The sequence below is a fragment of the Bombus flavifrons genome, chromosome 5 (assembly GCF_040668555.2).
Source record: "Bombus flavifrons isolate JBK064 chromosome 5, iyBomFlav1_principal, whole genome shotgun sequence".
In the NCBI taxonomy this organism is placed as follows: Eukaryota; Metazoa; Arthropoda; class Insecta; order Hymenoptera; family Apidae; genus Bombus; species Bombus flavifrons.
The window spans coordinates 1,757,083-1,769,156 of record NC_138446.1 but is presented as its reverse complement, the minus strand read 5'-3'; the positions used below and the strand labels follow the sequence as shown (position 1 = coordinate 1,769,156).

At 32.3% G+C, this 12,074-nt stretch overlaps 1 protein-coding gene across 1 annotated transcript; it reads left to right on the top strand.

The window, feature by feature from the left end:
- On the top strand, positions 1–10,762 carry LOC138180040 (uncharacterized). The gene is made up of 8 exons (XM_069113459.1): positions 1–556; positions 1,626–2,118; positions 2,248–2,344; positions 2,422–3,131; positions 3,270–3,449; positions 3,550–3,812; positions 3,893–4,629; positions 4,850–10,762. The coding sequence occupies exons 1-8, from the start codon at positions 510–512 to the stop codon at positions 4,912–4,914; spliced, it is 2,592 nt and encodes an 863-aa protein (XP_068969560.1). The 5' UTR covers positions 1–509; the 3' UTR covers positions 4,915–10,762.
- Positions 10,763–12,074: the final 1,312 nt, after the last annotated feature.

The following is a 12,074-nucleotide window of genomic DNA, read 5'->3' as shown; positions in this document are numbered from 1 at the left end:
ATGCCTCTTTATCAGAGATTGGAGCAGCAAGTGCCTGATGCCTTTTTTAACGCGAGCATGTGAACGGATCTCGAGACTCGACTTTTCGACTTGGAACATCTCGTGAGAATTAATGTACGCAGTAGAGACAATTGCAGAGGTGGAATTTTATTTTTAACGGAACGACCGTGTACTTGTTTACGCGAGGTTTTTGATGAACGTGTGAGTTGTCCGTTAACGCTTGTCGTTTTCACCGATCATTCGGTCGTGCCTGCCTCTGCCTGCTGCCGCGAATGTGGATACTTCATAGTGTGCTGTACTGCTGCTGCCGCCGCTGTGCGTTTGAAGTGCTCCCTACGGCTGATCGCCTTTGGATTTTAACAAGTCCTTCACATTCGTGAACGCTTTGAAACTGGTTCGTTATTGTACCAGACCCCGCCGTGATTGTCACTTGATAGCAACACCCGAGGCGCCAAAGCTGTCCGCATCGGCGCTTTCTTTAGCCCAAGTGGTATCAATGTTGTCTGGCAATGGTGTGTAAGGAGAACGTGGTATCATGGTTTGGGAATCTGTCCAGGTAATAGAAATATTATCAGTTTCTTCCCTAACTAATGCCATATTCTCCTTGTTCGGAAATGGATTGTTATAGTTCTTTTATTCATAGCGCTTCTTTTCGTTTTCAACTATGACCTCTTCATCCTTACCAAATTTCGAACTAACCAAAAAGAACATTCTGCAATTTCATCTTAATTTTATGTCAGAAATTAACATGAATGTATTGGTAAATAAGAAATTATATGGATATTGATTTTCATTAATGTTTAATTTACCCTATTATCGATATATCACTTTTCTGTTTATTATACAGGAGTACCAAGTATGGTAGCAACTGTTTTCCTCTAATTTCGTGTGTATTCAAGATATTATAGTGAATTAATAATTAAATCTTCTTATATATATTTATCTTAAAATGATAAAATACTACATATATTTCATATTGTTATCAACAGTAGTATCATTTACTTTTCCTGTTGAATATGGATGTTAATAAAATCTTATAAAGCATATTATTAAAAATCTATATATTAAATACCACATTATAATAGATTGCGTGTATGCTTTAATAAGGATTATAATCACATAGGCTGTAATTAAATTGTTATTCTGATACAATTTTAACAGGTTATAATTTAGTTAATTATAGTTATAATAATGTTGAATAATCAATATTAATTTATTATATCATTTTATTAGATTATTTCTAACAAATAATATAATTGTCATTTTTATGAGAGAAAGTTTTAAAAGAATTATATATTTTAGCATTTTACGTATAAATATAAACAGTATAAATTATAAAATACTACAATTTAAAATTAATATATTTTCATTCACAGATAAGAAGTTATTCAGAATTAATTATTTTTGTTGATATTTTTGGTAATATTTTGTAACAATATCCAATCATTTTCATTAACTATATACTTTTATGTTGGTATTGCATAAATATATTTTTATATTTTTTAAGATATCAGTTACTTACTTAAAACTATTTCATGCTCATGACAAATATTTTATTACAAATAAAGAAAGAAATATTTGTGATTAGTTCATTATTATAAAAAAATATATTTCTATATGTGCAGTTATAAACGCATCGATGTCATGTGCACGTTACTAAACATGTGCCTGCCGTTTGAAGTACGATACCTTGGCACTTGTGTAGAGGATATTGGTAAACGGGACTACAATGATCTCCGTGACACGGAACATCATGCAAACAGTGCCACTGATCTTGCCGAGTTAACAACCTTAGGTGTGGCAGATAAACGCACACGAAGGAAACTTGCGCTCTACATGGCATTATTACATTCTTGTAATTATGCATGTGCTGTAATCTTGTACAAGAATTTGTCAAATTTTGATTACCAAGAAATCTCTAACCTATTAAATGGGACCACCTTTACACCGGATGATCAACCACTTGAAGAACTGCTCTTATTGTATACAATGGCTTTAAATCATCCAGCATTTACATATGAGCAGAAAAGTGTCTTCGGTAACATTTACATAAAGCTTCAAGAAGAAGAAGCTCGTCTGAATCTTTCAAAGTTAAATTCATCTTACAAACAAACACAAGTATGTATAATCTTTATGTATTGAATGCATTTATTTATTTATGTAATCTGTAATCTAACTAGTATTCTAAATATTGTCTAAATATTTCATACTAAACTAAATGTTAATTTATATCTGTTTTAACAATAGGGTTGCGCGCCATGTATGAATACAAACGAAAGATTAATAGACACAGAGATGCAAGGCAGTTGTATGATGGCTCCACCACCAATGCAAACTTATCATGGTAGTTCATAATATGATATATGCGTACATATATGTATAAAATATATAAATATTAATATTTTTTTACATTATCTGTAGGAGAAATGACAATGAGAAATAATACCATGGTAACTGGTGTTCCCCCTGGTCTTTCCATGCCTCCACCTGGATTATGCCTGCCAACTCCAGAACAAATGCCAATGGGATCAGGTGGTGCAACACAATACCTTCACCTTGGCTTTCCATCAGTAAATCACATGCCACCATGGACAGGTCAGGTTATGATGGGGAATCAACTGATGTATCACACTGGCGACATGTTGGCTTATCCACCTTCCCCCTTAGTCAGCCGTCAATCGTCACCATCCCAGTCCCGATCTCCTAGTCGCAGTAATTCCCCAATGGGTCGCAGAAATAATACAATGCCGCGCACCTCTTCACAAGTGACTCAGTCTACTTCGAATACCTTGACATCAACGAGTGCCTCTAACAGTCAAACAAGCATCTGCAGCTCAAATGCCAATTCCCTTCCACCACTTCCCACATTGGGTACGAACAGAAGTCATCCTAGTCAACCTCCATTGCTTCCATCACGCTCTGTTCCCTTGTCTATCAGCAGTTCTACTACTTTTTCACGACATAATAGCGTCGAGAATACTCCTTCTACCTTAATTCCGGCAGCACCTCAATCAAAACAACCTCCACCACCACGACTGCGATCTTCAATTTCTGGTGATTCATTACGAGAAACGTTAGGAAAAGAAATGCCAAATTTCAAAGGCAACTTGCAGAATTTTTCTCTCGACGAGGTGAGATAGTAAGGTTTTAAAATAGTTTATAATCACATAAAATATTTCATAATAAATTTTACTTTATATTTAGTATAAATGTATAATAGAATATGTATGTACATTAATAAACATAATAATATGTGATATATTGTGCAGATCCGAAGAATGAGTGATGAGGACTTGAGGGAAATAGGATTAACACAAAATGCAGTAGGGCAATTACGAAGTATAGTTAAGAGTCAAACTACTAACGGCTTAAATCAAATTTCTACTGATAAAAAATTAGATAGTACTAGCAACACAACACACACAGTTGTAGATTCAGTTGAAAATGAGGTAATAATTAATAATTTATACTTGATATATATCAATATATTGTTAACTTTCATTTAATCAGTGAAGGAAAATAGATGCATAACATAAAATTTTTATTCAGGCTATACCGGGAATGGAGATGTTGAATGATAACGGAAATCAAAGCAGTAAGTCAATGCCGTTACAGGAACAGCATCCAGCGATGCATCATCATCATAATCATGCAGCTACACCTAATTTACGGCGATATCCTACTATGCCACCGTTAGATCCTGCGCAAATACAAATGTATCCTGCACCGCCACCGATGTATGCTGCACAAAATGCACCATGCTATGCCTGTCTTACATTACCTGTCGCCGGGGTACAAAATCGATATTCAAGGTAGGAAAAAAGTGTACAATTATTAACATTTATCGAAGTTGATTTTTAAATTTTGAATTAACGATGTTAAAATATTTTAGGTGCAATGCTCAACACGTATATTGTTTAACACAATTACAAGCCTTGAGGTTAGATCCTGAAAACAGCAGGCATTGTTCACAGAGTAGTAGTTCTGATAGTACTGGTAGTAGATCTCCGCCAGAGACTCCTCCGGCAGCACCGTGGGTGAGCGGCAGTGAGAGCAATCCACCGCCAGTTACTGATCATCTTAGTTCTGCACCGGTACATTCTACAAGTGCAGTATCACATCCAGCATCCCAACAACCTATACAATCGGGCCCGGAAAGGCAACGTACTAGAAGAAATCAGACACATGTAATGCGTCATAAAAATCAAATGGTGAACGGCGGTGGGCCACCGAATCTTTCACAATGCGTTTCCTTTCCCACGCCACCTTCGCAGTCGCAGGTCACGTATCTGCCGCATGGTCATTTTCCGGCTTTGAGACCGAGTAGTGGTATTTATTCTAACTTCTCACATGGACCGTATGCAAGACCAGCTTATCCGACCACGTACCAACCGAATGGTGAAATGATGTACCAATATCCTGGACATCCATCCTCAGGAGGAACACCACCACCTCCACCGAATGCAGCCGCGACACCTGTTCAGGCACCGTATATGCCACCTACTCCGATTGTTACATATGCACCAGCTGCCGTCCCACCAACGAAAATTTCGTGCTATAATTGTGGCAGTAGTAGTCATCTTGCAGTTGACTGTAAAGATCAAACCATGGAAGATCTTACCAAAAAAGGTAACTTAAAATTTATACTTAATAAAAACAGTGTTTATTGAATTTAATAAATTCCACATATTCCATTACGTACTGTAAATTCGATTACTATATAATACATTTTCAGAAATATATCTCTTATGTAGAATGTTACTGTTTATAATTATACGCAAATAAAAGATGGGTAATGTACATAGGTCTTTTGCGATAAATAATATTTTTTCTCTTATTTTTCTTTCAGCTCAATACCGCTTAGATTACAGTATAATGAAACAACCTGGAGAGTGCCCAAATTCTGACAAGTGATCCCCTGCCGCGGACCATCCAGCAATTTATCATTATCATCATTACCGTAATTACTGTCACCATCACTGTCATTACTACTGTTACTACGATGCCGCCACAGCAATACAACCTAAATACCGTTCAAAAGATGACTGCTATCGCTCCTCATGCAAGTTTTCGGTGATTTTTGTAGACATCCCTTATATTCAGGATGACGATTTTTTAACCGAGGAAGTTTCGCGATTTGCGGTACCAGGTATACTTTTTACAAGTTCTTATTTATGATAGTAATTCTTAATTATGTAAAAAGATGTCGCGTCATGTACAAAGAGAAAACTGGGAGAAGCATAACGCAGAATGCTCTTATCTATGTTTTTAGAATACATTTTGAAAGGTTTGTGTTAGGTACTGACTCGTGTCTTACCAATGATACGTATGGACTACATATAAACACATATACATACATACTCACACACACATTCACAGCACGCCTCAACCCAATTTCTCACTATTTCTCTAGTAACTAGCCATAAACGAAATACAAGAAAAAAGAACGCATTGTGCTCTGATTAGATGAAACTACCATGTTTGACTATATTTATCATTGATACTTTTACTTCTACTAGTACATCTACTATCACTATTACTACTATTACTATTAAACTATTACTATTACTTCTATTATCGCTACTGAGCCACATTTTTATGTATACATATTTTCTCAATTCTTACGTGCGCAATGTTTGAACGAGTGCAAAAGTGAATGATGACAACAGAGTAAAAAAAGATAAGTTGAAAAGAGTAAAGGATGAATGCACATAAGAAAGAGAGAGAAAAGAAAACAGGATAGAAGAAAAAAGGAAGAATGAAAGAACAACAAACCATAAGTGTTCGATCGTCTAGCTGCCTTTGCGCTCCTGTGTGTATAAAACTATAAATATACGCCGCTCATCACTCATTTATTAACTTATGAATAGTTAGTTAAATAACAATAATTCTCATCCTATTTATATAAATAGTCATGCAATCACGTGCAACTTAAGCAATTTTATACGAGTTTTATTGATCGCCCATCTTTTTTAAGTGTAAGCAATGCGTTATATGCGTTTAAAATCTCGTTAGTAAGTAATAAACAAAAGAAAGAATAACGACTTGAATATGTACTAGTGTTAGGTATGAGTGGAGTGGCAATCTGCGTTGAATTCATCTTGTCAACAAGTTGCTACTGCATTTAAACCAATTCTTAATTAAACAAACACCGTTAGTGAGTGTCGATCTAATTCTATTAAAGTGTATAATTTGGTAAATCTTTGTCTAGTTCCCATACTTACGATGACTTATAATTTTTAATCGTAAGACTCTCATACTATGCATCTGATCTATATGAAATAGATCCTAGATATTTAAAATAGTAAGGACTGAAAAGATATAAAAACGAGTGAGAGTGAGTTTGATATGTGTGATTTTAAATACACATGCATTTAAAAACTTCCTTTCAGTAGCTTCTGGATATAAAGAATTCTCAGGTGTCTTTTTTTTTTTTGGTTGGTAATGAATTATTTGGCAGCTAGTCAATAGCCACAAACATTTTGGGATTAATATTTTAGAGCTGTTATTTTGCAGTGATAAAAATTTGAAAAGAAGAGACAGTTCAGAGTTGATGATTTTCATGTTACCTTTGAATCTGATTTAACAATTTTATTAAGATGATGATAACTTGCTCTAATGGTATTGTTTTCACATATTATTGTATATAAAGTGAAAGTCGTTTTTTATTTCTAAACAATACTTTATTCAAATTCCAAAGAAAGCCAAAAATTAGTTGGGAAAAGTCGAAAAAATATTATTCATACTATATATATATTATAATCTTCAAACTTCTGTCAATTTTTTATAAGAAATTCGACTGTGTCGTAATTACTAGAGTCTGATTCGGTGTTTAGGTAACATTTATTAAAAGTGCCATTTTTGTTGAAACACCCAGTGTCTTCATACCGGTCTATTAAAAAAAAAAAAAAATAAAGGTTGAGGTTTGTCTTGCCGTTAGCATTAGTCAATGATGATTTTTAAAAACTACCTGAGAAAAGTTTCGAAGTGGCTGTGACTGATGAAGAGTGTGTAAAATTCATATTAAAGCTCTATGAATATTTTTTTTTAATTCCATAATACAAAATAATCGAATCCTGGTATTCGCGAGTACTTTGTTTTTGAATTAATATCAGTTGTAATTGGCAGGTATTGCCTAAGCCAGATTTATGAAACACAAACAAACACATTTTTCTATTTTACATTTTAAATACAGATATGTTGCTTGACAAGAGCAAAAGAAAAATAGCGCAAAGATTTCGTGTGTTTGTATGTGATTCGTCTACGAAACAAAGGAGTCTGAGTTTACAACATATATTTAACAAAAATATTGTAAATCTCTCGATTGAATTTTTCTGATAAGGTCATCATTTGAGTCATAAATTTGAAATTTTCGTTCGCGGACAAATTTCGTTTTCGAAATTAAATATATTATTAAACTATTTTTAAATATAGGTCCAAATGAATGTGTTTGCATCTTGCTAAATAATAACAATTCATTGTTGACCAAATGGTATTATAGTCACGATTAGTCGTGCTAGAAGCAGAAGCAATAGTATTATAATTATTAAAATATAACACTTTATTGCTGTTTACTAACTGTTGACATTGATAATCAAGGGAATATGTTTTAGTATATCTCAGATGTATGTGTCATTGGCAATAAGATGAATGCGATATTTTTTCTCTTAACTGTTAAGCAATACTTCTTAGCATAACAACAGTACATGTTTTTAAAAGTGAATATTGTATAGTATTAGTGTTGTAAGCAGCAATAAGGGAGTTCTGTAATTTTGTTGCTAATCTGCAATTATATATAAAAGAGAAGGATCGTTTTAGCAATAATGTCATGTTTAATGACATAATATATTACGTAGTTATTTAACAAAAAATTCTATTATAAAGAATGTAACTAAGGAATTGTCGTTTTCATTGCATCGACTACATTCATTTTAATGTATTTCATCAGTTTGATATGTTCGGTTGAAGCGATTGAAAATTTTATGGAAAATATGTATCTCCTAATTTTTGTTCTTATTTGAATTTTCTTAAGAATATTGTTGTTGATAATAATTAATCATCGTCGTGGAACGGTGAGGAATTAGTTTCATTAGCTATATCATTGTAGGAGGCTGTCTGCTTTGAATCAAGACTCCTTTGTTTAACAAGTACCGTTAAGTACGCATTTAAATTAATGAAACATGTACATAGGTGGCAGGAAGAAACCACTAAAAAAATTGTGCTTGATGCAATAAGTGCGTTATGTTGTTCAAGTTTGAAAAAAAGTTCAAATGCTCTTGATCAAATCAGTATTATACGGAAAAGAATCAAAAAGTCAAAGAATCATATCACTTGAACAGAAGCCGTAGAGCAAGAGCGTGAGAGATTAGTAGTAGTAATTACAATAAAACGATAATATTAGTATTAATTATAATAATTATATTAATGATAAATTATATGTATATATATTATATATTATATATGTGTATATATTATATATAATATGTATATATGTATATATATATATATATATATATACATATATATATTACCACATATATACATATATATATATATATATACATAATAGAGATGTAAACTTTCTGGAAAGATTTGATCATTTTTCAAATGAGAACTCCTTTCGTTTTTAGGAAATGCAGACAAATAATTAAAAAAAAAGGGAAAAATGAAGGAAAAAAAAGTTAAAAAAACAAAAACGGCAAAAACATTGACTCGGATATTGTTGTACATCTTTAATACGTAATTTTGGTTGTTTTCTATAATAATTATTATCTCATACTTTAATTCTTAGTTTCAGCAATAACTGTTTGTGTTACTAATCTCTATTAGCACTTCTAGCTACTGTTCCTAAGTGTGTTTCTTTTCGCTTCAGTTAGAACTCACGATTATCTTTTCTCTTTCCTATACGAGTTTATTGATGAAATTAGACTAATGGTAACAATAAATTATAAAGTACAAGTAATTAGCCATCTTATATTATGAAAAGCAGCTCAAACGTCTCAAAGCTTGCGTTTCTGGTATATTAACAAAAAACATGCAACACATATATTTCATATCGTAATGAAATTTTAAAAAAACTTTCTCGACACTTTACATCTCTAATGTTAATTGAATAAAATAGGTTGTACTCAAGTGGAATTATAAAAAGTGAAAAAAGAATGTAAAAAAAGACTATAGAGCCATGTGTATCTTTTTTTTGTCAAATATTCTTGGACATACAGGGGTGTAATTGGGCAGCGGTTAAGATTGTACAGAGAAAGTTAACAGAGGAGGTAGAAATGAAAAATAATCTAACGAAATACACATACAGGTACATCTATTGTACAAACAGAAATACCCACATATACGTGTATATGCAGACATATATCAAGATACCGTCGGCATAGTGACTTAAAAAGCGCTTACAATTACGATGTATGTACATTTGCTGCGTTTTGTGACCGATGCTCGTTATACAATAATGTTTGCATGAGGTGATCGATGATTCGAAAAGTTTGCCCGACTACCGAGACTTACGAAGACAATACGTGCTTTGGACGAGAACGAAAATAAAATATAAAAAGTAAAAAAAAAGTGGATAGAAAAATAGCATGAAACACAAAACGCGATACATTATGGATAAGAGTTGCCATTTCAAAGAAATAGGAACGAGAAAAAGACGGAAATTGAGAAAAAATGAATCAAGCGGGGTAAAGCGTGCTGCTTAACGGTTAATGTATAAGTGTAATTATTATTATTTAAAGAAGAATACAAAGAAATAGAAAAATACAAAAAAATTTAGGAGGCATTCTGTGCAAAAGTGAAACTCATTCGGTTTTTGTAGTCGGTCGCTGATGTGAAAGGATCAAATTTTTCGACAAGTAATACTGTTATTGTGGTACGATAAAAAGTGTAATGGGTCAAAACACACAAAAAAACAACAAATTTGAAAATGAAAAAAAATCTGTACGAGGGTGTGTGCCGCTCTACGTCATGTACATAAGAATCGGTGCGAAAGAGGAAGAATGTATGATACGTAAGTATGTATGATATATAGTGTGATAGAGGAAAGAAGATTTACATACAAATATGTGATGTGTATATACACATTATATATATACGTACATATATGGAAATATTGAGATATATTTGTAAATTCTGTTATTTGAATGCATTATAAATATTTTAACCTCCTGTAATGAAATATTTAATAAAAAACGTTACCAACCAATCCGTCTACACTTTTAGCCGTTGTGTTTAGGATACGAGCGTCTTATGAAATTGTACTTTCATTTATATGCGATAGTACAAAGAAAAGCTGTGTAAATAGACACGCTTCTGTAGAGCAGTTACGATTACTTTGCGATATTACCGACAATTATTATCAAATTTGTAACTCTTTGAACAGTAACATTGTTTAATACACATGATTTCTTTACTAACATGCGATTATAAGACACGATAGGACGTAATGACATTTGTAAATAAATCGAGAAACTGGTTAAAGTATACTCTTAGTCTATTCTGAAAAATGTGATGAAAATCTAGCATTTAATTATAGATGCACCGCTTAATTCGTTTGTATAAAGTATAATATAGTTTAAATTCAGATTCGATTGAATAGTACAAGATACGCCAAGATTATTATTTTAAAAGATACGTTGAAGTAAACTTTATAAAACTGTTGCTTTTTTATATGCATACATACATTTCTCGAGACTTCTATATAATGTTCACACAGCAGGAGCGAATCCACAAAAAAAAAAGAAATAAAAAGAAAGAATCTAATTGTAAAAGGTCTAAATCTTTCTTAGAGAGTTAAACGAAGTGATCCGATGCATTGCATTTGCCGGATGGGTAATATATAACGATAATTACATATTGTGTGCTGTAGACAAAAATTATAGTAATTTGTAATACAAATGAATTGAAGTAAATAAAAATAAATTAAATGTATTTTTTAATGTCGTTAAAAGTAAAACTAATAAAATATTCCGCATAATAATTATTGAATAACTAACGATTCAAGTTGTTTTGATAACCTACATTTGTTTCATTGCAAAACATTATTTTTACAGCTTGCCGTGTTTGTGCAATCGAAGAGGGAATATAATAAGCAACGCAATAACGCCGATATTTTGTTCTTTTTTATTTAAATATTATGATCATCTATTTAAATTACGATTGATAAAAGGTAGAAAATTCGTATGAATATACGTAGATATGTATGTTGGATTTCTTTGCTGAAATTTGTTAAATTCGACATTTCCAGTACAATCGATCCACAGGACTTCCGTTATGTAAGAATGTGCATGTATGGTAAACTAAGCGGTATAGATACCGCATTATAGTTCTACATAAAATAGATTTTTATTTATTTTGCGTTACGTAGACATTTTTATTATTATGTTTTCATATCCTTGATTTTTCCATATTAGGACGAACTTTTGTAAAACTATGTAAATGGATTAAATGAGGAACTACAAACGATAATAACAGAAAAATTAGATCAATTTTATCAAGGGACGTATATCTTATATTGAATGTAATTCGTGCAATATATTTGTGTTAAGGTTTTATTATAAGCATATCGTAACGAATGATTTCATTATATATATATAATATATATCGTAATAAATGATTTGTTTCAGCTATAATAATACTTAATATGCTTGTATCCATTACGCGTTATCGACATCTACGGATGTGGTGTGGCGCATCCGGAGAAGTTCGTTAAATTATTACACAAGATCCTGCATATGTTGTGATATGAATTAATTGAATAAACGATACTGGAAAAATGTTTTGTTCGAATAATGAATACATAATTTCATTATACGTATGTATATTCCCCGCAGATACATAATCCGCGTGTTGTAGAACGATGTCAGATATCCTTGACTTTAACTACTATTTCGGCATGTGATCGAATCGAAGTTGCAAGGGCGTGATGAAGAAACGATAATCACGTTTGAGAAGTCTGACAATGTAATCGGAGATATTAAATACAGAAGAATGCCTATATTGCATCAGGGACGCGTATAAAACGGTAGTTGAACGATTATGCTATGAACGAGATAAGGACGACAGGAAGC

Coding starts and splice junctions, on each gene's coding strand:
- LOC138180040 (XM_069113459.1), top strand. CDS start 510: ATGGTGTGTAAGGAGAACGTGGTATCATGGTTTGGGAATCTGTCCAG. Junction 2,119..2,247: donor CATCTTACAAACAAACACAA/GTATGTATAATC, acceptor TTTTAACAATAG/GGTTGCGCGCCATGTATGAA. Junction 4,630..4,849: donor GGAAGATCTTACCAAAAAAG/GTAACTTAAAAT, acceptor TTTTTCTTTCAG/CTCAATACCGCTTAGATTAC.